This window comes from Cheilinus undulatus, linkage group 22, assembly GCF_018320785.1.
Source record: "Cheilinus undulatus linkage group 22, ASM1832078v1, whole genome shotgun sequence".
Lineage (NCBI taxonomy): Eukaryota > Metazoa > Chordata > Actinopteri > Labriformes > Labridae > Cheilinus > Cheilinus undulatus.
Window position 1 is genome coordinate 32520981 of NC_054886.1, and position 24657 is coordinate 32545637.

General features: G+C 40.8%; 2 protein-coding genes across 2 annotated transcripts; one reads left to right on the forward strand and one right to left on the reverse strand.

Annotated features, from left to right (window-relative positions):
• Positions 1-4694: 4694 nt before the first annotated feature.
• On the reverse strand, positions 4695-11244 carry LOC121504913 (protein phosphatase methylesterase 1-like). The gene is made up of 14 exons (XM_041780023.1): positions 11216-11244; positions 10774-10963; positions 10643-10700; positions 9487-9538; positions 9180-9334; positions 9007-9097; positions 8079-8144; positions 7795-7918; positions 7511-7628; positions 7379-7423; positions 6672-6736; positions 6457-6511; positions 6350-6380; positions 4695-4974 (listed from the first exon to the last, which is right to left on the reverse strand). The coding sequence occupies exons 1-13, from the start codon at positions 11242-11244 to the stop codon at positions 6367-6369; spliced, it is 1062 nt and encodes a 353-aa protein (XP_041635957.1). The 3' UTR covers positions 4695-4974; positions 6350-6366.
• Positions 11245-18100: 6856 nt separating this feature from the next.
• Positions 18101-23186, forward strand: gprin3a (GPRIN family member 3a). Its single transcript, XM_041779052.1, has 2 exons — positions 18101-19967; positions 21895-23186. The coding sequence occupies exons 1-2, from the start codon at positions 18101-18103 to the stop codon at positions 23184-23186; spliced, it is 3159 nt and encodes a 1052-aa protein (XP_041634986.1).
• The last annotated feature ends 1471 nt before the right edge of the window (positions 23187-24657 follow it).

The following is a 24657-nucleotide window of genomic DNA, read 5'->3' on the forward strand; positions in this document are numbered from 1 at the left end:
AAATGGAGTCAGAGAGTGAGCTGGAAACCCAACACTGTACTGTTAGAAGACGTCTAAGTGGAGTCGAATACAGTTTTTCTTAAATTCCCTGGCCCTTAAGACTCAACCAAGCATAACTTTCAGACTGTCCTGGGTTTTTCTCTCTGGGTTAGGAGATATAAAATGGCTCAAGAGTTGTAATCAGTACTGGTGTTGGTGTCTCCAGTCCTTCTGAGTCCATTTTCTCTCTGAAACAAGAAAGACTTTCGAGTGTTTTCAGTTTCTTCCTACTTTGCTTCCTTATCTTTCCTCCCATTTTCAGATTCAGGGTTCAGTTCACTCAGTTACAGAGTAAATAAGTGTTAGTTAATTTAAACACTAGTAAAATGGTGCAGAGTGTATTTGTTGTAATATATGAATGATTGGCTGATATGTTTGCCTTTTCTTGGCTGATTTTCAGTGAAATGTTTGAATTAAAATGACTTCCTTTGTGTTGTAAGCTTTATTTTTAAGGAATTCATGTTATTTTCCCATTTGGTGTTTCTTTCTCTAATTTATTTTACATGACTGCGACTCTGCTGCTGCAGTAGTGAAAAAGAACTGAATCTCTATTTTGTAGTAAAGACTGAGGCTGCTGTGGCACGGTGGGTCCCCAGAAAATCAGTATTCAATCTCAAATACTGTTTATGATCAATCAACCCTTTTAAAGCATTTCAATGTGACATTCAGAAAGATGGCTGTATGTACATTATTCCTAATAGATGTCTGATGCTGTTTTATTTAGTCTCAGGTTTTACACTTTCTACCTTTAGATGAAAATGTAAGATTTCAGAAGTCTGACTTCTTCTTTTGGTTATATCCTGTTTCTTTGGTTCTACAACTAATATCTGGGGTCATTTGTAACTTTAATTAACATCTGGTTTGGCATTTTGATAACAAGTGGTCATCTTTAACACCTAGGGGTGGATACATGATGGTTTGACGGTTTGATATCTGATAGGTCAGTTCAGGTATGGAAGCAGATCCTGGCTTGCCACTTAGCCACATCGACCCCTTCTGTCAGGGTATCTTACCTACATGACAGGCCGCCCCAACATTTGGACCAGCCTACCAATGGGCACCCAGTATGGAATGAGCAAGGTTAGGCCCGGGAGAGAAGTCTGATAGCTCAGATTGAAAATGGAAGTGGTCAGAGAGATGCATCAGGATTACCAGCAGTATTAAAGATCATACATTCCACTGATGTGGTCATCGGTAGTCAACACTTAACCATAATGCTAGGTTTGCTTGCATCCATCCAGTCTTGCTTGGAGTGAGTTCTAAAAATCCACATCATTTGGCTAGATGTTTGGCCTGTAAGAGGCATAAGAGGCAGGTGTTTGTACAGGTTCTTGGTATCCCAATGCCTATAACTGATGTTAATGCAAAAATAAACTAAGAGCAACTGTGTCACCAGGAGAGTCAACCTCGACTTTCCTCCTGTGAGACCAATAACTTGAAAAACAATTCAACCAGTTGATAAACTGGCAAAGCTGGTGTGCAGTTCTGACTGTCTCAAAAAATCTAACTGGAATCTTAAGGTAACACTCTTAGGTCTTGCTGGTTTTATAAATTCTACTTTTAGTAATTAGTTAGAAATGGGACCCCCGTGTCACAGGCAGTAATGACGTCTGATTGGCTCTTTGTTCTTTCCTGGATGCTGTGTTTTGATTGGCTGTTCAGCAGTTTTTGTTGATGCACTTTAATTCTCTTTCTCTGGAAGGTTCTGGAAAATGTTCTCCTTGATTTTTGGTGATTTTATTCTACTTTCCATGTCTTTAACTCCTTTCTGTCCTTTGGGTTTGGTGTTTGGGTTTAGTATTTGAGTCACGACTGTGAATGAAATCAATGACTTATCTGTTAAAAATGTTTTTTAGGATTATATGAACATTTTGTGAATTCTTAAAAAAAGGTTCTCTTGTTCTTATTTAACTACAAATGTATTTGTAGACCAACTGCCATATATTTTGCCATATTTTTAAGTTGCTTCTATAGATTTTTTTGCTATAGCAGGTGATTCTCAAGCCAAGTTGTCCTGCTGGGGTTTTAGTTATAGTGTACTAAATTTCTGATATAAAAGTGGCAGCATTGTGTAGAGAGAGCCCAGAGAACTCAAAATCTGCTTGAAAGTGGATTTGCAGCTGTTCTACCAATTAAAACAACAGCATTGAATATCTGATATAGAATCAGGTATCATCAGCGTAGAGGAGTTTCAGATCCTTCCAGAGAGACGGCAAAAGTTGATCTGACACGTCTGTGGCCATGTTAACTCCTCTGCTACCACGACAACGGGATGTGACATGGTGTTGAGTGTGTTCTACAATTTTAATTGTTTTGCATAGCGTCTGTTTGTGTGGTTGTCCTGTGCACGCAAACATTAAAATTCATACACGTGTAAATATAATCGGCGGGCTGACGCCGTGTTGTTTCTGTGTTTCAGTTGTTGCACGTGTTCTGATTCAGGACAGAATTTAAATAAAATTTTATTGCAAGTTTTCGTTTTTATTCCAGCCTTGTGTTTGTGTGTCGTCTTTTTAAGTTAAATATACAAAATAAACATACAGCCAAGCAGTCAGCGTTATGTCATGGAATCTCCATACTTTTTATTTTATGGGTTATGCTTATTCCGGCTCTGTTCAGTTTCACAAATCAGCTTTTTAAAGACAAAGGGGAAGAGTTTTTGTCATCATAAAAAATTCAGCAGCTACTGGTTCGTCTGGATATGTGCTGCGTTCAATTGTACTCGGAACTCTGAAATATCCAGGTCGGAAATTTCAACTTCCAACCCGACTACCGAGGACTGTACTGTGAGGACCTCTGACTGTTGGAGACTGCCGAGTGCAGTAATTATTATTATTTCCATGTGTCAAAACATCCGTTTTCTGGATATAAAAACTACAGCATTAGTGCTAAACATTATAATTATAGGCTACTGCAGTTTAAATATGGGAAAAACAATATTCAATAAAGGGCATACAATATTTTGAACACACTTCAGTAATGTAACCGTTACTGTGTTTTTCATCCCTACTACATACGTGCACAGAGCTTTTTAAATCACAAATTAATAGAGTGGGAATGGAAATGCCACTACAAAGTAATTCTACACTTTTACTAACACAAATGCTAAATTAGATGACACATAAAAGTAAAATTGAGGAGAAAGTGACTGTTTACCTCTCACGGTGTGCGACGCCATTTTGCTATGTTGTCATTCCAACTGACTCGGGCTGCTTGGATCCTGCCCAAAATCCCGAGTCGGAGTCCCAAGCTCAAGGGCCGTTCTATTGCACTTTTCCGATTCGGAGGTCCGAGTTATCCAAGTTCTGAGTACAATCGAACTCAGCAACGATACTTAGGTGTGCCAATGTTCATGCATGTATCTCAAACCAGTGGGAGGGGCTAGCCAGGCTTCTAGAGGAGGCTGTGGAGCTTGAAGGCTGACATGTCTGCAAATTTTAGTGACTTTTTTTGCAAGCTAAGGCCCCAAAATCAGCAATTACTTTGACAGGAGAATAATAATTCCTTCAGTTTTAACAGGGTCCTCACTCCAAGTCTCGGCACTTGGGCCTTAATGAAGGACCAATGGCCTGTAAAATTCAGTGAGAAAATATTCAATAGTTGTTAAATGAGGGAATGTTTAATGACTTTAGAGTAAACCAAGATAGTTCTTAATTATCTGATAAATCTCAAAGAATATATTTTGAATTTCTAAAGCATTTTATTTTGAAGGAGGGGGATGTTAATTCTTTCCTCTGTTTCTCATAAAGGCCGGTGCTAACTTTATATTTTCCTACTTTTATTCCAAACCAAAATTAAATTATTTGCTTTCAGAAACACAAATAAAACACAGATGCTACTGATCACAGTGGAGTTTATATTGAACAAGCACATTCATTTAAAGACAATGCTGAATGGATGCTATGTCTAACTGCTGTACATAATAAACATACACACAAAGATTTCCAAACAGACAAAAACAAAGTAAAAGTCAGATAAATCTGCTTTTATCTAGAATAGCTTCAGCTAGCTACAGGATTTAACAGTGGTAAAATACCAGATAGACAAAGAATCTGAGTCATCCACAGACTAACATTTGCTTGTTTTACTAACTTTACTGACGGTAACAAAATAATATATTTTTTTTCATTGAGGTTCATCTTCTCATGTTGACTTAATGTATAAACCAGGTATATCAATGAATAAATATGAAAGCTAGCTGTAACTGATCCCTCATCGAACCCATCACTGATGGTCTGCTGACCAACCAATCAGAGAGCCCCTTCTCATAGCAACTACAAATAAGCTAGTTCTGGTCAAACTGTCCGGTGCCTCTTGGTGATCCTGTGACCTTAATTTGGTCATTTTAACAGGATTAAAATGAGCACTAATGATGTTTTCCAGATTTATCCATATATATATATATTTCCTAAAATGCTGAAATATTATGAAAAATGCTTTCTTTGGATTTGACTGCAGACGACCACGCTGGTAATTTAACCCATCAACAATCACAAAAACATCTTAACATGCTTGAAGGGAAGCCAAACATTTAGTACTGGTGATATGTGAAGTTCTGATCATGTTAAGGAGCTTCAAAAGCATTGTCTAAGATCTTGTTTACGTCGTTTGTAAAACCAGATCTTTGTAGATGTGCCATGGAAGGACAGCTAATGTTAGCCAACATCTCTAGCATCAGACCTGAGTAATATTTTACAATTTCAACATGTTTTTAGATTTGGCATTATCCTCAAACGTTCTACTGTACCTTTGTCTCCAGTCTTTTACTTAAGACAGGTTTATCAAAAATATTCAAGCTAGTAAAAAAATTTTTTTTCTGTAACTGGAAGAGGTCCACATCCAGACATGTGGTGGAAAATAAAAATGGAGGTCTGGACTGGTCTTCAGGGAACGTGGAAACAGTCAGGTTTGAATCAGGCGCTCATTTTTGCTGATCTGTAAACAAAAAGTTGTTAAAGTTAGCAAACCAAATGTTAAAAACTGAAGGCTGAAAGAGTACAACACCTTACTTGTACTCAAGTTAAACAGTCATTTTGTTTAAAATTTAAAAGTCGAAGTAATCTGTTAAGCAAGTTTAACCCTTAGAGGAGGTTGTGCGCGTTTCACTCTGTCCATTCTTCACGTTTTGATAATTTTGGCTGAGTTCATGTATATGGCATGAACTTTGGCAAGATTGTGTATTTGTATTCGATTTTGTTATTTCCAGCTCAGCTCCTACAGTAAGTCTAAAATACACTGTTTACAAGTAAGAGTTACACTCAAGCTGTTAAGTACCAAAAATGCTCCATTGAAACCCATTCAAACTGACATCTCTAACTTCACTTCCATTAAAGCATAAGACATGCATTTTATTACATCTGGGGGTCAATCTGGGCTTTTGCCTTGGAGTTGATTATTTTTCCTACTCTCCACTAGATGGCGCCATTTTAACCATATTTGGCATATGGAGAAAAAACATGCTAAACGTGGAAAAATGAATAATGAATAAAAATCAGTGTTGCTGCTAATCACTGACATATCCCAGTCTGTAATCATTCTACACAAAAAAAAAATTACTTTGCACGGAGCATATTGAGAATAATTTTTTTTTTTTTTTTCATTGACAAACATGGTGCCATCATGACAAAAAACTGGCATTCAAAGGGTTAAAATCTTTAAATTGAGGAATGTTTTATATAAATAGTTAGGTCAGCTGTAGGTGAAAAAATAGCTCACTTAAAGTAGAATAACATAATTGTGTAATTTTTTTTAGCTTCTGTATGAAAAGTGCATTTTTTGCACTTAGAGGCTTGAGAGTCAGTATTTAACATTGCAAAAAAATAATTATGTATAAAAATCGATGTTGCAGCTAATCATTGACATATCCCAGGCTGTAATAATTAAACACAAAAAGAATACTTTGCATGTAGTGTATTGAAAATCGTTTATTTTCTGTTTTTTCTTTAAAAGGCATTCAAAGGGTTAAAATCTTTAAAAATTAATTATTTGTTTTAAAAAATTAGGTCAGTTAAAGGTGAAATAAAATAAGTCAAAGAAAATATGATGAAATATTAATGTATAATATTTTTTATAACTACTGTATGAAAAGTGCATTTTTTGCACTTAGCACTTTGAGTATGACTAAAACAATCCCTAAACGTTAAAGCGGCGTGAGCCAAAGTGCTCTGCTTAGAAAGAACAGGAGAGAGATGTAAATAAACATATAGAGACAGTGCAGAGACAGCAACGTGGGGTCAAAGAAAGGTTTGATTTACACCAAAGGCCAAGGAAAATACTTGAATAGAATTTAAAGGATTATAAATCTACGTACCTGCTGATCTCATCCTGTTAGAGAGTTGGAGCTGAAGTAGAAAAGGAGGTAAGTTGTCTGTGCTTCAGTAAGAATGTTTTTTATAATTATTTATCTTTTTGCATTACCTCTGACTTCAGCAAACTTGTGTCTAAGCAGGAAGGAGGCCACAGCTTCAGCCACCTGCAGAGAGCAATCAACCCATTTAAATAAATGTTTGCATTGATGTCCTCTAAGGGCTTCCATAATAACATGCTTTTTTAAAAGCATGTTTCTCTTCATTCAGTCATGTGTTTGGTTCCATCTAAGGTCTAAACTGTAAAATTTTTTTTACTTCTCTGACCTTCTCTGGTTTGTCTTCTTGCACTGCGTGACCACAGGGGGGCAGCACCTGCATCATGAATTTACCTGGAGACAAACAGTGGGTTTCATGCTTTTAACAGTCCGTCACACATGTAAGAATATTCTCTCAATGCTGTTTATCACACAGACACTGGTGGGCTGTCACCTCCAGCTGTTGACTGACACGACCAGCTGTCTCTGAAGAGGAGCTGCCTGGAGCTGCGTGTGTGTGTGTGTGTGTGTGTGTGTGTGGGGGGGGGGGGGGTGTAAATATGTGTGACCTCTCTGCATCGGTGAATACATCGTTCACCTTTTCACCCACAGTCAGTTAAAAAATCTAAATGTTATTCAGTCCCAATGTGACACTGTTTCTCTGCTTTTGACATTTAATCTTTAAGACTGCATTTCCCATCAGCCCTCTGAACTTCAGTTTCCTTATAAACAATGCATAAAAAATGAGATCTAATGCAAAAGTTGATGAGCTGCAGTTTCCTAAGTGGCCACTAGAGGCTGGCTCCAATAGTGAGTCAATCACCATAGGGCCTCATGTTAAAAAGTCCAACTTAACAGCAGAAATAAACATGATTACAACCTGGTACAAAAATGGTTTTGGTCTTGACAGCTGATTCTGGTCTTTGTGAGTAAATAAGTATATTAAGGCTAAAAGTAAACTGCTGTATAATTGTGTTTACTGTGTGAACACCTCACCTTGCATTTGGCCGATGGTCAGATCCCTGTCTAGCCGATCGATTCCTGGAAACAGATGCAGTAACCGTTTGTTTCGTATACAAAGGCAGAGGACTTTTTTTTTTTATCTCTAAAGAGCTCTTAAGGACGTACCAGCCAGCAGCAGGAGTTTGGGCAGGTTGCAAGCCAGGAAGAGATTTGAAGTTCCTCTAAACCAGCCGTCCCAGTATTTTTCTGACTTCGACAGGTCGATACGCCACTTGTACACACTCTGTTATGCAACAAAACAGACAATAAAACTAATATAAAGTTTATGGCATTTATTTAGGGACACATTAAGTTTTAATTCAGGTTTAATTAAGTGTTGGAACCAAGTCAGTGAAATAGTTCCTTACCATCAGTTTTCTTCTGTGCAGTTGTTTTCATACCTGGCTCACCTCTGTGGCAGTGTTTTCTTTGTCATTAACGTAGGTCTGATCGTAGAACTCCTCGTTGCGCTCGACGACGACATCAGTCACTGGGCTGGCCTGCTCCAGAGAATCAACTTCCTCCACCTCACACCTCAGAGAAGTAAGAAAAATGTTCTCTGAATGAGTTCAGTTTACCACAGCCATGCTTGTTCTCTATCTGAAAGCTGATAATCTGGATTCTGGCAAAGTTTTCCATATGTAATCTTCCTAGAAATAGGAAAGACAAAGAAGCCAATCAGAAGGCAGCTTACCTTTTGATCTGACCAACCATGGAGACTCTGGCAGATTCCAGGTTCCTGATTTGACCACTTTTAACACTGAAACAGAACAAAGAGGGAAAAGGACCCATCAGTTCTCTGCGATATTTATCTGTAGGCCTGTGTTGAGTTGAAGACAATCATTCACTATACTAATTTAAAGTCTAACTATTCCTTGCAGTCCCTGATTCTATAGCCTACACAGCCCTCAACTGGGTTGATTGGTTTTAGACTAGGGCCCTGTCCACACAGAGATGAAAACGATTTATTGCCGTTTCGTTTTGAAAAAGTTTTCCATAAAGATGGAATTTTTCAGGAAATATACATGTAAACACGAAACCCCTGAAAACGACTGAAAACGATGTAGTGCATATGCCAAACCTGTAAGTGGTGCTGTAATGCTGCCCTGGAAATGCACGAAAAGAGAGAAGAAGATGGTTTTGGCCGGACCCACGCAGGTGCCTTAAGGAAGCTATGCTGTGTGTGACATAATCATTTCAAGAAGGATGTGGATAGCCATCCACATGGAGACGAAACGGTAGTCGTTTACGGATTTATGCACTCTGGGACCCATTTACAAAAAGTATCGTTTAAGGTCACCCAAAACGCTGTTTCCGTGTGGATGAAACGCCGATATGACAACAAACTTTTGCATATACTCCTGATTTCGTTTCCATGTGGAAGGGGCCTTAGACTAGGTATGGTCTTGAAGTTGGTTGTTATTTTAACAGCTCATGACTGTGTTAACGTGGTAACTGAAACAATGCCATTCAGGCTAAGAACAAAAGTACTGGAAAGGTCCTATGTTGGCCCCTGAGCAAAATTGGTAAAAAAAAAAACAAAACAAAAAATTCCCAACTGTCTCTGACTGTTACTGGACCATTTTAAAATTTACAAATGTAAACGGGCTTTTAATACTTACCTCCATTCTATAGCGTGGTCCATGGACTTGAAGGACTTGGGTCTTCCCTTCAGGAAGTTCTGTATGCCGTGGAGTGCCTCCATTGCATTGCCTATGATCAGAAAAGATTAGTAGGTATTTAAAAAACATCAAAACATTAGATTTGAACAAAAACAATACTATTTAATGCTCACCTTCCACAACGTCTATGGCCACCAGCCCACCAGTGGTGGGTAGTAACATGTTGCTGGCTGTATGTATTGCAATAGCCCCACCAACACCATGACCAATCAGGATGATAGGGGGAGGAGTCTCACCGTAGCAGGCTTGAATCACATTGGCTACATCACTAAGGTGGAGCAAAGGAGTATGGGAGTAGTAATAAAAGCAGCAGTAATGTAGAACAAAGCAAAACGATCACCAAGACTCCCTTAAGGAGATACCCTCTTGCACTTGTAGTGTTTATGTTAAGAGGAAAAGTGGGTGAATCTGTACTGGTACCTTGACATAGTTTGAGTGGAGAAGTCGTCTGATTGGCGGACCAGGGTGGCACCTGATGGAGAACATTGAAGTTTCTCAGTATCACAGCTCAAAGTTTTGTGCAATGATATTTAAAAAAAAAAAAAACACTAAAACAGGTGGATGCAGCATCAGCAGTGTACCGGACTGTTGTGGTGGAGGAAGCTTCTGATTTACCAGTCGGTCTATGTTCCAGCCCTCACCTATAGTCATGAGCTTTTGGTAATGACCGCAAGAATGAGATTGTGGGTACAAGCAGTTAAAAAAAGATTCCCTAGCAGGGTGGCTGGGTTGTCCTAGAGACAGGCATCCGGAGGAACCTCAAAGTAGAACAGCTCATCCCTCACGTCGAAAGGAGTCAGTTGAGGTGATTCAAGCATCTGATCAGGATGCCTCCTGGTTGCCTTCCTGTGGAGGTCTTCTGGGCATGTCTAACTGAGAGGAGACCCTAGGGCATACCCAGAACTCGCTGGAGGGATTATACATCCAATCTGGCCAGGGATTGCCTTGGAATCCCTCAGGAAGAGCTGGAAATCATTGCTGGGGAGACGGATGTAAGGGTTGACTTAGTTTGCTTGTTGCCATGGCGACCTGACCTCTGATAAGTGGAAGAAGATGCACGGAAGGACTCAGAGGTGTTGGATCAGTGGAATAGTTGGTCATCCCCACAGTTTAGGGATGAGGGACATTCTGATGGACACTCAACATGTCCACTCATTCTCCGAGTGATGTCTTTTTTGTTTCTTCTGGAGTTCGGAAGCTTTTCAAGGTTTTTGGAAACCCTCCACAGTTAGTGCATGAACCTTCCTTGCTGGCTCTTGGATTTGCCCTACCTCTGTTGTGGGATCCTAATGAGTTTTAGAGTCATCTGTTAGGTTGAGCCCAACCTCTCTATGGAGGATGCTCATTTCACGACTTACCACCCCATTGGTGAGGTTTGGCACCACTAAACTGAAGACTTTGTTCTCTGGGGCAGCTCCCTTTCTACTTTGACAGTCCAGTACAACAGCCAAATTCCTGCTGATGCTATACGAATCCATCTGTTGACTAGCCAGATTACTTAAACACAACAAACATCTTGACTAACCATCTATTTATATATAAATTATTTGATTTACAATAACATATAATGCCTCACCATGACCCCTGAGATCCATGGCAAGTACCCTGCAGGTCACTCTCCTTGCGATGGCTGTCTGCAACACAAACAACACTAAGGCATTCTGCTGGTACATGCCATTTATCTGACACGACTCTACAGATACTCACTGTGAAGACGGCCCAGGACAGAGCTGAATGTCCTCCTCCGTGAAGCAGAACTAGCAGAGGTCCTTCACTTCCTGCTTTGTAGATCCTGAAGACGTCCTTGCTGTCAGCTGGTCCCACATTCACATCCTCCATCTGGTCGAAGTACTCTCGCCAGGACACCGGCGAGTAGTCGAGCTTACCGACAACCTCGCTGGTTGACATGTAGACGGACAAACACATGTGACAGCGTGACCCAAAAATACTGACCGTGCATCCAAGCCTTTTGACCTTAATTGAAGGTGTCAGCTTCAGTTTAATTTTTAAAAGCTTGGTGAACCTTAAAAGAAAGTCTGCCCTCATATTTGTGTGTGTACAAACTTCTCACAAAGTTTCGACTGATTCTCGCAGTAATTTACCTGAACTAGAGATGCAACATTTCCGGTGTTTTCTAGAGGTGACTTACTGCTCTGTATCAAAGCTCTCCTCCCACATGTTGTGCCTCAGTAGGACGACGTCCAAACCTTCAATAGTGTTCTTCAATCCGGAGTATTTCTGCGTCAGAGCAGGCCACGTTCTCCTCAGTAAGGACTAAACTAGATACAGAGTCCCCCTTCCAGTGTGCTCTGTTCCACGTCCATCGGTCAAATAAAAAGGCTGACTGCTGTTGTCAGGACAAGCACAAACACACTACAGGACAATACCCAGTCAGCTGTAGTTGTCAGGTAGCATTGCTGCTGCAGCATCCTGTTGGCTGAGACAGCTGAAGAAGGTGTGACAGCAACGCTTAAAGAGTCAAGGGTCAAAACAAAAACAGCAAAGAAAGAATTTTGGAGAAGTTTCTGGTAGATAATGGCACACCGTGTCTTTACTGGCCAAATGAAGCTCAGATAACCTTTAAGAAACTCACTTGTAATTACAGAAGACTCATTCTTCATCTTTTTATACAAAGGAGAGAGGTGAACCTATTTTCCTTTTGAATATGCAACTATTTAACTAAAGGAAAAGGGCCAACCTTGTTTTCTTGTACAACCTATACATTTTCCAGGAAGCAGCAGGTAGTTTAGCTTTTTCTGGATGTGTTCTTTTACTTTCATCTCCATGGTTGCCATCAGGAACTTCTTAAAATTTCAGATATTGAATTCTTCATCCCATCTGTCATCTTAGGAATGCTATTTTTAGAACCCTACTCCATATTTTCACATTTAATAATAAATATATCCTGTGCATCAGAGATGGGGACTCGAGTCGTGACTTGGACTTGAGTCGCATTTAAGTCGCACACATCAGTGACTTGAGACTTGACTTGGACTCATGCGCAAAAGACTCACGACTCGACTCGGACTTGTGATTTGGGATTCATGCACAGTCTTCATTTTTTAATTTTTCCATCATGATCTCCCATTCCCCTGTCACTCTTTTTCCCTTTCCCCCCTTCTCTTTGACGGCTCGTGCGCCTTTTACACAACACCAACCTCTCTTTCTCATCCTCGTTCATGCTGCATATGACACTTACGCGAGGCTCACGCACACACCTACTTTGAAACGCACGCTAACATGTTGGTTGTGCAGATTGCAGACTTCAGACCTCAGTTGAGGGCAAAAGTTTCAGAATACCTAAACTCTTTTCTCCTGCATTGAAGCTCCTCTCCATGGGGGATCAGCGTCAGCGCTGTGTGTGTGTGCTCGCTCCAGTTGTGTGTGTCTCTGTGTCGCCTGCGTGAGCCATGGGCGTGCGCAACGTTAAAATATGATTTGGTTAACAATTCCCTCAATATCATGTTTATAGGGGACAAATTAATGTTAGAATCTCTGCATTGCTGCTTATTGATAATGAATGGACATAAAAGACGATAGGAACATTAAAACTTTAAATACAGTTCATGGAGGCAGAGAAACAGAGACAGACAGATAGGAGGCTGATAAATGAGTAACTAAGAGTAACTAAGGAGTCCAGGAGATTTCAGCTGAATAGTCATATTTAGCTTGATTTTACCCATATGAAAAAAATTACACTATAAATAATGACAGAAGTTTATTTAGGAGAATGGAGGGAGAAATACTCTGTATACGCTGTTGAAGATCTGTCTGAATGAGAATTACAAATGATTATTGGGGAGCACAGTTGGTCGAGTGGTTTGAGGCGCTACCCATGTACGTGGGCGGCTCGGGTTTGAATCTGGCCTGTGGCCCTATACCGCATGTCTCGTCCCACTCTCTTCCCTGTTTCTGAATCTATCCACTGTCCTTCCTCTATCAAATAAAGGCATGAAAAGGCCCAAAAATAAATCTTAAAAAAAAAAAAATTGTTGAAAAAATTGTTGAAAAAAGGGAGTGCAGATGGTCGAGTGGTTTGAGGCGCTACCCATGTACGCGGGCGGCTCGGGTTCAAATCCGGCCTGTGGCCCTTCACTGCAAGTCTCTCCCCATTCTCTTCCCTGTTTCTGAATCTATCCACTGTCCTTCCTCTGTCAAATAAAGGCATGAAAAAGCCCAAAAATAAATCTAAATAATCTTTTTTTTTTAAGATTTATTTTATTTTATTTCAGAATAAACAGTTGATTAACAGTTAGTGTTTTTGTGTTAGTATAAAATTACTACCATTAAAGAAATATATTTGGCAAACAACAAGAACATTTAATCTCTAGTGTCTAAATGTCTATCAGTGAAGTGTGACTATGTCTCTGCAGTGTTTCATATGTACACAGAGACGAGCTTTATTAAGAGGAGAGCTGATATTGATCATGTTGATGAGGGAAAAAGAGAGAGCATGTGTTTCATCTTATAGCAGAGGTACATATGATATATAAAAAATACACAACAACAGAACTGTGGCTAGTGGAAACACTGAGTGGCTAGTAACCATTAGTCACAGTGGCTGCCTGGTGTGAAAAAAGTTAATGTCAAGCCCTGTTCATATGTAAGAGTACACAAGCGCACACCACAGTGAGCTGACAGACAATACCCCAACCTACTGATGGTGATAACACAGTACAGGATTTAGATTCTTTAGATAGAACGATGCAGTGGTCTAAGCAGGCTGGACATCAGAGGCAGATCATAGAACACTCTTTACAACCATAGGAGACTTGAGACTTGACCTGGACTCATGACCAAAGACTTGACACTTGACTAGGACTCGTGACCAAAGACTTGAGACTTGATTTGGACTCGTGACCAAAGACTTGAGACTTGACTTGGACTCACAAAAAATGACTTGTGTGCATGTTGCTGTTTCTTGAAATATTAACATTTTAACTGACTGGTGAATTGGTTGGTCAGATGTGCTTAAATGTATTTTTCTTAATTTAACATCTATATTCATGGGATGGTGCAGTGATTAGCACTGTTTCCCAACAGCAAGGAGATTCCGGGTGAGAATTCCCATCAGACCAGGGCTGTCTGTGTGGAGTTTGCATACTCTCCGTATTTAGCCTACGTAGGTTCTCTACCATGGGTGGTGGACTCAGAGGGTAGGCAATGGAAGTGAAATTAAAATCTCAGATAAAAAAATCAAACTTCCAAGTTTCAAAGGTTAAAAACATGACATCTAAATTCAAAATAATGTTTTTAAAAGGCAAAATATGAGACAGAACACTGAAACCTTGAATTTTGAAAGTCAAAATATGAGTTAAAATTTCAAATTCATGAGTTTTAAGGGTAAAAATTAGATTAAATTCAACATTAGGAGTTGAAATTTTAGCAAAACTGAAAAAAATTCAAAATCACAATATTTAACAATCAAAATATGAGATAAAAGTGAGAGTTGAAATGTTAGCAAAACTGAAATAAAATTCAAAATTGTGATATTTAACAATCAAAATATGAGATAAAAGTAAAAGTTAGGAGTTGAAATGTTAGTAAAACTGGGAAAAAAAATCCGAATCATGATATTTAACAATCAAAATTTGAGATAAATGTCAAAATCGTCAGTTTAAAAGGTCAGAATATAAGATTAAATTTCATATCCATGAGTTTTAAAAGTCAAAATATGAAATAACTAAAACTCATGAGTTTAAAGGGTACAATAACAAAACAAAATGAGATAAAAGTCAAAGTTAGGAGTTGAAAAAGGTCAAAACATGATATTAAAGTCAAAATCATGACTTGAAAAGGTCAAATATAAGATTTAAAATGTAAAATAATTCATCTAAAAGGTAAACATATGAGAGAAAAAGTCAAAGTTATTAGATGGAAAGGTTAAAATATGAAATAAACAGTCAAAATCATAACTTTTAGTCATATGAGATTCAAAATTGAAAATATAGAGAAACCACAAATTTCTCCTACGTTCCTGACTTTTATTCAAATTATTTTTTACTGTTTACTTGTTCTAATTCTTATGACTCAACAAGGATATTATAAAACATCAAGATCTTTATACTGGAGGAAATCTGCAGATCTCATACTGATGGGCCAGTTCTAATAAAAATAGGATATGATCTGGTGGGCCGCGTGTAACGGCACCAGGGGCCCGATTTGGCCCCGGGACCTTGAGTTTGACACCCCTGCTCTAAATGGACAAAAGTTGCACAAGTGCCATCTTTGGTGCCTTGTTGGCAGACAAAACTTGACATGGTGCCCTCTTTAGTTTTGGTCTCTCTGTTTTTTTTTTTTTTCTGCACCTCAAATATCCTGATTCAACCACTGTTAACTCAAGCAAGTTTTTGGCTTCCTAACCCAGTCCAAAAAATTGCTTGTTAGGTCTGTTGGTGACTTTAAATTGCCTGTTTACATGTGTCAATGTTCTCTATAGGTCAGTCCTGTGATTGACTGGAAACCAGTCCAGTTTGTACCCCTGTCTCTCACATCTGAGATATGTTCAGGCCCCCTGCAACCCAATCCAGTTAAGATGAATGAAGGCACCTTTTGTTTTCTGACTTAAGGTCGAAAAATCAACCCAGACTGGTGCTGATAAAGATGGAATGAAGTCCCTTAGATCCAAAAGTTTACAGTCAAACCAGATGTTGAACATTGCAGGGTTATGTTAAAGAGGATAGACAACTACAACAGAAAAGGAGGGCCAGGACTACGAGAGCTTAACAATGAATAGAAAAGAAGAAAATGAGACATTAAGAAGATAGAGAAAACAATGGAAGGATAAAGAGGAGAAGGACTAATGAAGACATAAATGAACAGAAGTGAGGAAGAGTAGGGGAACAAGATAAAACGAAAATGGAGAACAACTAAACAGAAAGTGAAAGAAAAGGTTAAAGGAGGAGAGAAAATCACGATGGTCTCCTCCCTCATTCCCTCCTTCTTTGATTTATTCATAAATGCATTCTCTAGTAGAGCAGAGAGGAGAGAGCAGCTGAGGCTTTCCTCTTTGACTCGGCAGACAGTTTTCAAACATCACAATGGCATCTTCCTTAGATCATGGATCCCACTTTTGACGACCAACACTGGAGTCCAAGGATCCATGAATAGGTAAGTAGAGATGGAGGGGGAAATCAGTGGGAACTTACAGGATGACTTACAGGAACCTCTTGTATAACTGTAGTTATTTTTGAAACACTTTCTGACGTATTGGTAGTACGTACCCAAAACACTGCTGCAGTTTATGTTCTATCTTTAGACTCTTGATTCAGACAGTAAATAACAATGCTTAACTGTGCTCCTGAATGCAAATGGTTTTGGAAAAAGGCACAAATCTCAGGGTCAAACATTGCTATTTTTTCTGTATGGAAATTAAAGAAACTAATCATACATAATTCATAAATTTTGTGCCAGCCTAGAAACATTCTCCTTTATTTTTCCATTTATTACCTGAAATATGTAATGTTTTTTGTTCTCTCGTGATCCTTGGTCCTTAAATCATTGATATCTTTGACACCAAGAAAGATGGATAAAAAACCTTATTTTTCAAAAGCTGAGAAGTGAAAATAATACTATTTATTGTATATGAATACAGTTGCTATAACAAGTGTTTACGTCCTTTGATGGTTTTTTCCGTTTACTGATTTTATAAATCATTGCAATATAATTTAACTTTTTTACCAAAAAAAAGATGACAAAAACCCTCTTTGATGTCAGTGAAACAAAACAGATTTCTACAAAGTAATGTCAATCGAATAAAAAATACGTAATATGAAATGACTACATAAAAGTCAGTATTTCATAGATGCACCTTTGTCTGTAGTTAATGCTCTGAGTCTGTGTGAGTAGGTCTCAATTACACCCAAACATCTGGATACCGCATTTTAATGTGATTCTTCTTTGCAAAACTGCTCAAACTTTATCAGGCTGCATAGGGATCAGGTGTGAACAGCCCTTTTACGAGTCCAGCCACAAATTCTCTATTGAAATGAGGTCTGAGCTTTGACTTGGCCACTCCAGAACATTCCCCTTGTTGTAGCTTTGTCTGTATGCTTCGTCTCATTGTCTTACTGGAAAATAAATCTGCTCCCAAGCCTTGGTTCTCTTACAGACTGAATTACATTGTCCTCCAGGATTTTCCTATATTTGTCACATTTATTTTACTCTCTGTCTTTACAAGCCTTCCAGGGCTGGCTGCTGAGAAGCATCCCCACAGCATGGTGTTGCCCCCATCATGCTTCACAGTGAGGATGTTGTGTTTGTGGTGATGTCAGTATTTGACGTCATGTCTGATTGACAAAAAGCTCCATTCTTGTCTCATCAGACCAAAGAACTTCCATCCTCTTTACCATGGAGTCTCCCACATGCCTTTTGGTGAACTCTAGTCCAGACTGAATCTGAGTTTTCTTCAACAGTGTCTTTCTCTTTGCCACTCTCCCATGAAGCTTTGACTGGTGAAGAACCTGGCCAACAGTTGTTGTCTGCAGAGTCTCTCCCATCTCAGATGCTGAAGCTCCTTCAGAGTAGTCATAGGTGTCTTGGGGGTTCCTTTTCTTTTCTCTGAATTGTTTGGAGCATTCTTTTGTCTTCGTGGTGTAATGTTAGCCAGGAATACTGATTAACCAGTGACTGAACCTTCCAGACACAGGTGTCTTTCTACTACAGTCACTTGAGACACATTCACTGCACTCAGGTGATCATGTTTCACTAATTGTGAGACTGCTAGCACCAATTAACCTCTGCTGGATTAGGTCAGTCATTTTAAAGGGGGTGAATATTTATGCAGTCACTACATTAAATATTTTTATTTGATTGACATTACTTTGTGGAAGTTTGTTTTCACTTTGACATTAAAGAGCCGATCTCTTTTGACCATGATTGATTTATAAAATCAATAAAAGAGTAAAACAACCAGGGAAGATAGTTTTAATAAGTACTGTATGGTTTGAAAATTGTTCTAACTCAAATGTTTGTATTTGTCCAATCAGGTGCTGACCTTGAGTCCTTTAACATACAAAATTTTGACCTCATCAACATGGAATCATCACCAAATGTTTCTAAACTTGGGAAGGATGTGGCTCTATTGGAAAGCAAAATTCCAGAAGAAGAGGGGCTTAAAGATGTCCCCAGCAGCACAGGAGCCAATGTCACCTGGGGGGCAGAGCCTAACTTCAACCTCAACCTCAATCTGACCTCGCCAAGCAACCCCCGTCCAGCCACTGAGACCTTCAAGCTGCAAGGAGGGAATAAAAAAAACAATGGAATTAAAGGAAGTGGGAAACCGGGAATGAAAGGGGCAGCAAGTACAGAAACTGTCCAGTCAGTGAGTATGCTAACAACTCCGGTGACTTCACCAGGGGAGAAAGATGATCCATCACATCAAAGGAGCAAAATCCCAGCGTTGGCTCGCTCACCAAAAGTTGAATCGGTGACCAGCAGAGTCGATCAGCGGCTGAAATCCCCAAATCCAAAACGAACTCCTACGCTGAGCCCGAAGATAAACACTCACAGCAACATTGTGGCAAGTCCAAAACCGCAACGTGTTGAACAAACTGCCAACAGCCCAAGAATGACTGAAAAAGTCGAGACTCAAGGACTGAAAACAGAATCTGCAAGCCCAAACCTTAGGACTCATATGACTGAAGTACCAAAAACTACGAGCAAAATTACTGTCAGCCTTAAAATGCAATCGAACAAGAAAGAGAACGGGGGAAAAGAAATGTGTCTTGAGTCTCCAAAGACACTACATCTTCCAGTAAGCCCCAAAGTCCACAATCAGAAAGGAGATTCACATGCAGTGAGTCCAAAACTGGCCAATCGAACCCTTACAACAACAATCAAAACCCCCAAAACAGATCCAGCATGTGCAAAGTCCAATGAGCAAACTAGACATGATGCAAAAACTCCAAGTTCTGAGATGCCCCCTCTGGGACCAAAATCCCCAAATCAGAAGGTTGAAGGGGCACTGCTTGGTACTAAGACCCTGCAACTAAGTTCACTTAGTCCTAAACCATCCACTCAGAGGAAAGCTGTAACTGCTGGGACCAGAAACACCAACACATCAGGATCACAGGAGAATCTGGATAGTAAAGACTCAAGTACTGCTTCTGGATCCAAATCCACTTCAAAATCCAAGGACAGTCTTGATCTTAAAGCTGGCTTGCATTCAAAAGCAAGTCCAAATGCTAGAAGAGCAATGGGGTCCAAAGATAGTCTGGATTCAAAGAGTGGTTCTGCCTCCAAAACCAGTTTTGGATCCAAGGACAGCTTAGACTCTAAAACTGGAACAAATTCCAAAGCTAGTCCTGATTCTAAATCTGGGTTGGGGTCCAAAGACAGCCTTGATTTTAAAGTCACGGACGATATCAAAACAGGGACAACCAGTCAATTTTCAAAGACAAGTGTTGTTTCTAAAACAGGCATGGGGACGACTGATGACAAGGATCTAAAAACTCAGACTGGTCTGAACTCTAAAGACGGTGTCAATCTCAAAACAAGCCAAACAAGTTTGAAACCCAACTCTGATTCTGATGTCCTTTCCAGCCAAAAACCCAGTTCAAGCTCTATACCTTCTCTTGTACCCCCGGTATCTAAAATGAACCTTGTTGGATCTGTCTCTCCATCGTCTTTAAGAACTGGTCAGTCAGGGTCCAAAGACCTGAAGTCTTCAAGCTCCACCATTAAACCCAGTCACAACCCTAAAGATGCCTCAGCTATTTCCAAACCTGCACCAGTTCGGTCTACTTCAAACTCAGCTCTGGCAGATATGTCTTCCACCTTGGCACCCTCTCCACAACCAGATTCAGCATTAAGAAGTCCTGGATCTGGTCCTGCTAGAAGGCTTGGTACAAGTCCAGCTCAACCACACAGGGATGTTCAGAGGAGTCCAGGTTCTGCTCCAGGTAATAGTTGATTATACAAAAAGGTAATGACTTTGGTTGAATCACCTAGGCTGCTTGGTGGTGCAGTGCTTACTGCTGTCACCTTGCACCAAAAATTTCCCAATTCCCATCTCCATTAGAGCTGGCCTCTCTGTGTGGAGTTTGCATGTTCTCTCTGTGCATACATGGATCCTCTCCCGGTACCCAGGCTTCCTCCTACAGTCTAAACACATGCAGGTGTTAGTGAATGTTTGTCTGTCTCTATATGTCTGCATTGTGATGGATGGGCAACCAGTCCAGGGTTTACTCTGCCTCCTGCCCAATTTCAGCTGGGACTGGCTCTAGCTCCATACAATATAAGTCATGTTGAAAATAGCTGTATGCAATTTTCCCTCAAAGGATAAGCAGGAAACCCTGGCATATTTAAAATGAAGACACATCAGTTCTCTGGGAAGAGTTATTAAATGCATCCTGGGTTGTGTTAGTGGAATAGCTATAGGTATTTGCAGTAAGCATGGGTCCTGGGACCGCTGTTTCGCTCAGACAGTTAACAGACAACACAGTAGGGATTTCAACATCCCTTTTATACAATATTTAACATCAGCTATATAATGCCACATCTCCACAATGATATATTCATTCATAATATATGAGCAGCAGAACATATGCATAACCTACACTAATTCACCACTTAACAGGACTCTTCCCACAGTCAAACATACAAGATGGCTGGGCACTGGTTTAGCTCACTTGGTAGAGCAGATGCACTGGTCGTGCATTGATTCCCACTAACGACGCTGCTTGGTGCATGTCTTCCTCCACTCTATCTCCCAATGTTTCCTGTCTCTCCTCTGCTGTCCTGCCAGGAATAAAGGCAAAAAATAAAAAAGATGGCTGTCTGTGTAAAAACTCTCTATATCACCAAACCAAATAAAAGGAGGCACCACCTGGTGCAACTTGTCTTCTGCTGCAATAATACATTAACTAGTCTCTGACTGTTATATACAACAGACAAGCCAATCTCTTGCATTCTCCAGCTGCCTTGTCCAAACCAAAGGCATTAATCTCAAGGCTACCATCGAATCTGTGTCTGTTAATGGTGAGAACATGGAAGCTGTAGGCAGTTCACCTACCTCAGCATCAGAATCCATTGATCCACTGACTGCGAGGCTGAGATCAACCGCAGACTTGGACTTGCACATGTGGGGATGGGTTTGCTGAGCAAGACAGTGTGGCATTCCCGGTATCAGCATGCAGACAAAAGTCAGAGTCTTCTGGTCCTTGGTCCTCCCAGTCTTACTATACTCTTGTGAGGCCTGGATATTGACTGATGGCCTGAGGCAGCAGCTGGACTCCTTCATGTCAACTTCTCTTCAGTGCATCTTTTGGGATCGTTGGCGAGATGTGTCCAATGTGGACATGCTCAGGAGAGCAGGATGGGAAGAGTCAACCACTTGATGCGTGAATGGCAGCTGCGCTTTTATAGGCACCTGACACACTTTTCCAGGCCTGATCCAGCTCACCACATACTGGGTGCTCAGGATCCAGTGGGCTGGCCGCAAGGTTGGGGGCAGCCGCCTACATCATGGAGGTGTCAGCTGGGAAGATACCTGCAGTGATGGGGCATGGGCCTGGATGATGGCTAACAGAAGGCCAGAGCAGTACGGGACCAAGGTTGATGCGGTTAAGTGCCAAACTGGTATATGCTCCCATAACTGACCTGACTCACAATCCTGTGCTGTGTTTGTTAAGGGCAATTCTGGTCAAAGCTTTCAAAGGAAGTTTGACTTAAATTAACATGCAAACTCCAGACAGAGAGGCTCTGCCAGACCTGGATTCAAACCAGCAACCTTCTTTCTATGAGACAATGTGTTGTTGCAGGTTATATGTGAGTATGTCACAATTGTCACAAAATACCAGTTTGCTAACATTTTCTTTGTGTTTGCAGCTTCAGGCCTCCTGAATCCTCTTGCCACTTCCAGCCCCAAAACCAGAACCACAGTTTCCTTGACCATGAGGGGTGGGCCCACACAAGAGCCTCCGACAGTCAAACTGGTTTCTGTGGAAAACCCCAACAGCACACCCCAAACTACCAGTCTAAGTCGTGGTCTCACTTTTGACACCATCACCAAAACTCTGACCAATGCAGCCACTCCTGATGAGGAAAAAAAGCTGAAACTGCCAGAGACCAAAGTGGCAGCCATGGGTGGACCAGCTGAATACCAGAGTGCAGTGCCAGCTGTAAATGTGTCTGCTAGTCCAGGGTGTTCGCCAGGTACCACACTGAACAAACCAAGCCACCTGGGAGTCTCAAATACCATCACCGCTGGCGGCAACATCCAAGGGTCGAAGGCAACCGGTGTGGAGAGTAAGGTAGAAGAGAAGAAGAAGAAAGTCAAACAAAAAGATGGGAAAGGGAGTAGCTCTTCTCTGTCTCCTTCATCACCCCTACATCCTCTTCCACAGAATTCCACTCCAGCAAGATCCAAGAAAGTTAAGGAGATGGCAACTATGACCGATCCCAGTGAGAAGCTCAATCTGCTAGCAGCTGAGCGTAAAGAGGTTGGCATCCAAGTGGAAGTGGATTTAGTTCCCAGCTACTCTCTGATCGCCTCTCCAAGCTGCCAGTCAGGAAGTCTGACCTCGCCGACAGTCCCATCACTGTGTTGCATCCCTGCCGGCCAGCCACCTTTCCAGCATGTCTGCCAGATTGATATTGAATTACGCAGCCAAACTGTGCTTCCTTCTATTGTGACGGAGAAGGACAAGGCAAGTTCCCTCCCTGCATGCCTGCGTACGTTCAGCTTCCAGCAGAACCCCACACTCATGTCCCAGCTTAAACCGGGAGAAAGCCAGGACAGAGATGTGAGCGCTGAGAGCATCTGGGAGGACGAAGAGGATGAGGCCACAAATGGAGTCGACACAGCGTCAAGGGAGCAAAACCAGAAGACTCCTGAGGAAAAGGAAGACATGGGTAAACCTCAGGAGGTGACGTGGGACAAAGAGGGGATGACCTGGGAGGTGTATGGTGCTTCAATGGATCTGGAATCACTAGGCACGGCAATCCAGTCCCACCTGGAGTCAAAGGTTCGGGAGCAGCAGAAACACATCTCAACTTTAAGGAAATCTATCTGCTCCACCAATAGCCTAAAAGGGTACAGGATGAGGAAGAGGCAGAAGAAGAAGAAAAGAGGAGGGATTCTAGGATGCTGCAGGAAGACGCCTGCAGTGGCAGACTGAGTTTATATCTGACGTAAAATTCAAAACAAAACCGCTTATAGAACACTCTATTTGAGCAGTTTGTTGAGGCCTTTAGTCTGACAGAACTGCATGATTTCACCTGGTGATAGGGGTTAAAGATGTCAGTGTTATAGACAACTCCTGACCCCCCCTTTTTAAATGCACTGTTTGAAAGAAAATTATACTAAACCCTTTAGTTGTTGAAATAAGTCATACCATTGGAAAATAGGGAAACTAGCAGTCCATTTGACTTGGGAGTTAGTCTTCTTGTTAAGCTTAGTGTGTGCTTTAAAATAAGGGCAATTAGGGGCGCAGGTGGTTAAGGCGCAACCTGCAGCCATCCATGTATGCGGACGGCCCGGGTTCGAATCCGGCCTGAGGCCCTTTACTGCAAGTCTCTCCCCCGCTCTCATCCCTGTTTCCACCTCTATCCACTGTCCTCCTCTATCAAATAAAGGCACAAATATGCCCAAAATAAACATTTAAAAAAATAATGATAATAAAAAATAAGGGTAATCAATAACCATTCATTTTGCTCAGTTGGTTGAGCAGATGCCCATATATCGAGGCTATGGTTCTCAATGCACTGCTCACAGGCACTGTCTAGTGCATACAGTATGTTGCCTGACTCTCTCATCCCAAATTTCCTTTCTCTCTGCAGTGGTCCTATCAAAGAAAGGTGACTTTAAAAGGCAAAAGTTTCTTTTGTGTTGAGGGCAACATAGTGGCGTTGTTGCCTCAGCTAGATTACTATCAAATCCCAGTCAGGGCCTTTCTGCATGCAGTTTGCATGTTCTTCCCGTGCATATGTGGGTTCTCTCCAGGTTATCTGGCTTCCTACTCTTATTGTTAATTGGTATCTCTAAAATTGGCTGAAGGTGTGAGTGTGCCTGCTTGTTTGTCTCTACATGCCAGCCTGGTGACTGACGGGCGACCAGTCCAGGTCATACCCCGCTTTTAACCCAGTGACAGCTGGAATAAGCTCCTGTAACCCCACCAGGGATAAGTGGCGTAGATGGAAGAGTCATTCTAGCTGGTTCTTTCCAGTCTTTTTGCTAAGTTTGTCTAATTTTATCCATCCTCTAAGTTTACACATAAAGGCTGACTATGTGACTTTAAGGGCAGATTTTCAGACTAAAACAAATCCATTTTTTGTTTGACAAACCTTCATCTTTTGACTCCCTCCTCCATGTTTCAGCAGCACATGTTTGAATAGCCCAAAGCAGCAGAAAATGCCACTAAACATTTGAAATAAGATCCTGAGATCAATTTAAAGCGATGGTACCCATCTCAGAGTTGAACCAGTAACCTGGAAATGTTTTCACACCAGAAAAATCTTGTTGATACTTCCTTCTCTTATGAAAGTCAGTCCTGTGTGATATATTTACATACTGTAGATGAATTTTTGTCAAATTTATACTCTAGATTTCACAAATTAGAACTTTAAGAAAGAGTAGATATAGACAAAAAG

What these genes read in the sequence shown, in the direction of transcription:
- LOC121504913 (XM_041780023.1), bottom strand. Translation starts at nt 11,244, where the DNA reads ATGTGGGAGGAGAGCTTTGATACAGAGCA. An exon ending in CAAACTCCTGCTGCTGGCTG is followed by an intron (nt 7,424 to 7,510) that starts GTACGTCCTTAA and finishes ATCTGTTTCCAG; the next exon opens with GAATCGATCGGCTAGACAGG. An exon ending in GACCATCGGCCAAATGCAAG is followed by an intron (nt 6,737 to 7,378) that starts GTGAGGTGTTCA and finishes GTTTGTCTCCAG; the next exon opens with GTAAATTCATGATGCAGGTG.
- gprin3a (XM_041779052.1), top strand. Translation starts at nt 18,101, where the DNA reads ATGGAATCATCACCAAATGTTTCTAAACTTGGGAAGGATGTGGCTCTA. An exon ending in GAGTCCAGGTTCTGCTCCAG is followed by an intron (nt 19,968 to 21,894) that starts GTAATAGTTGAT and finishes TTGTGTTTGCAG; the next exon opens with CTTCAGGCCTCCTGAATCCT.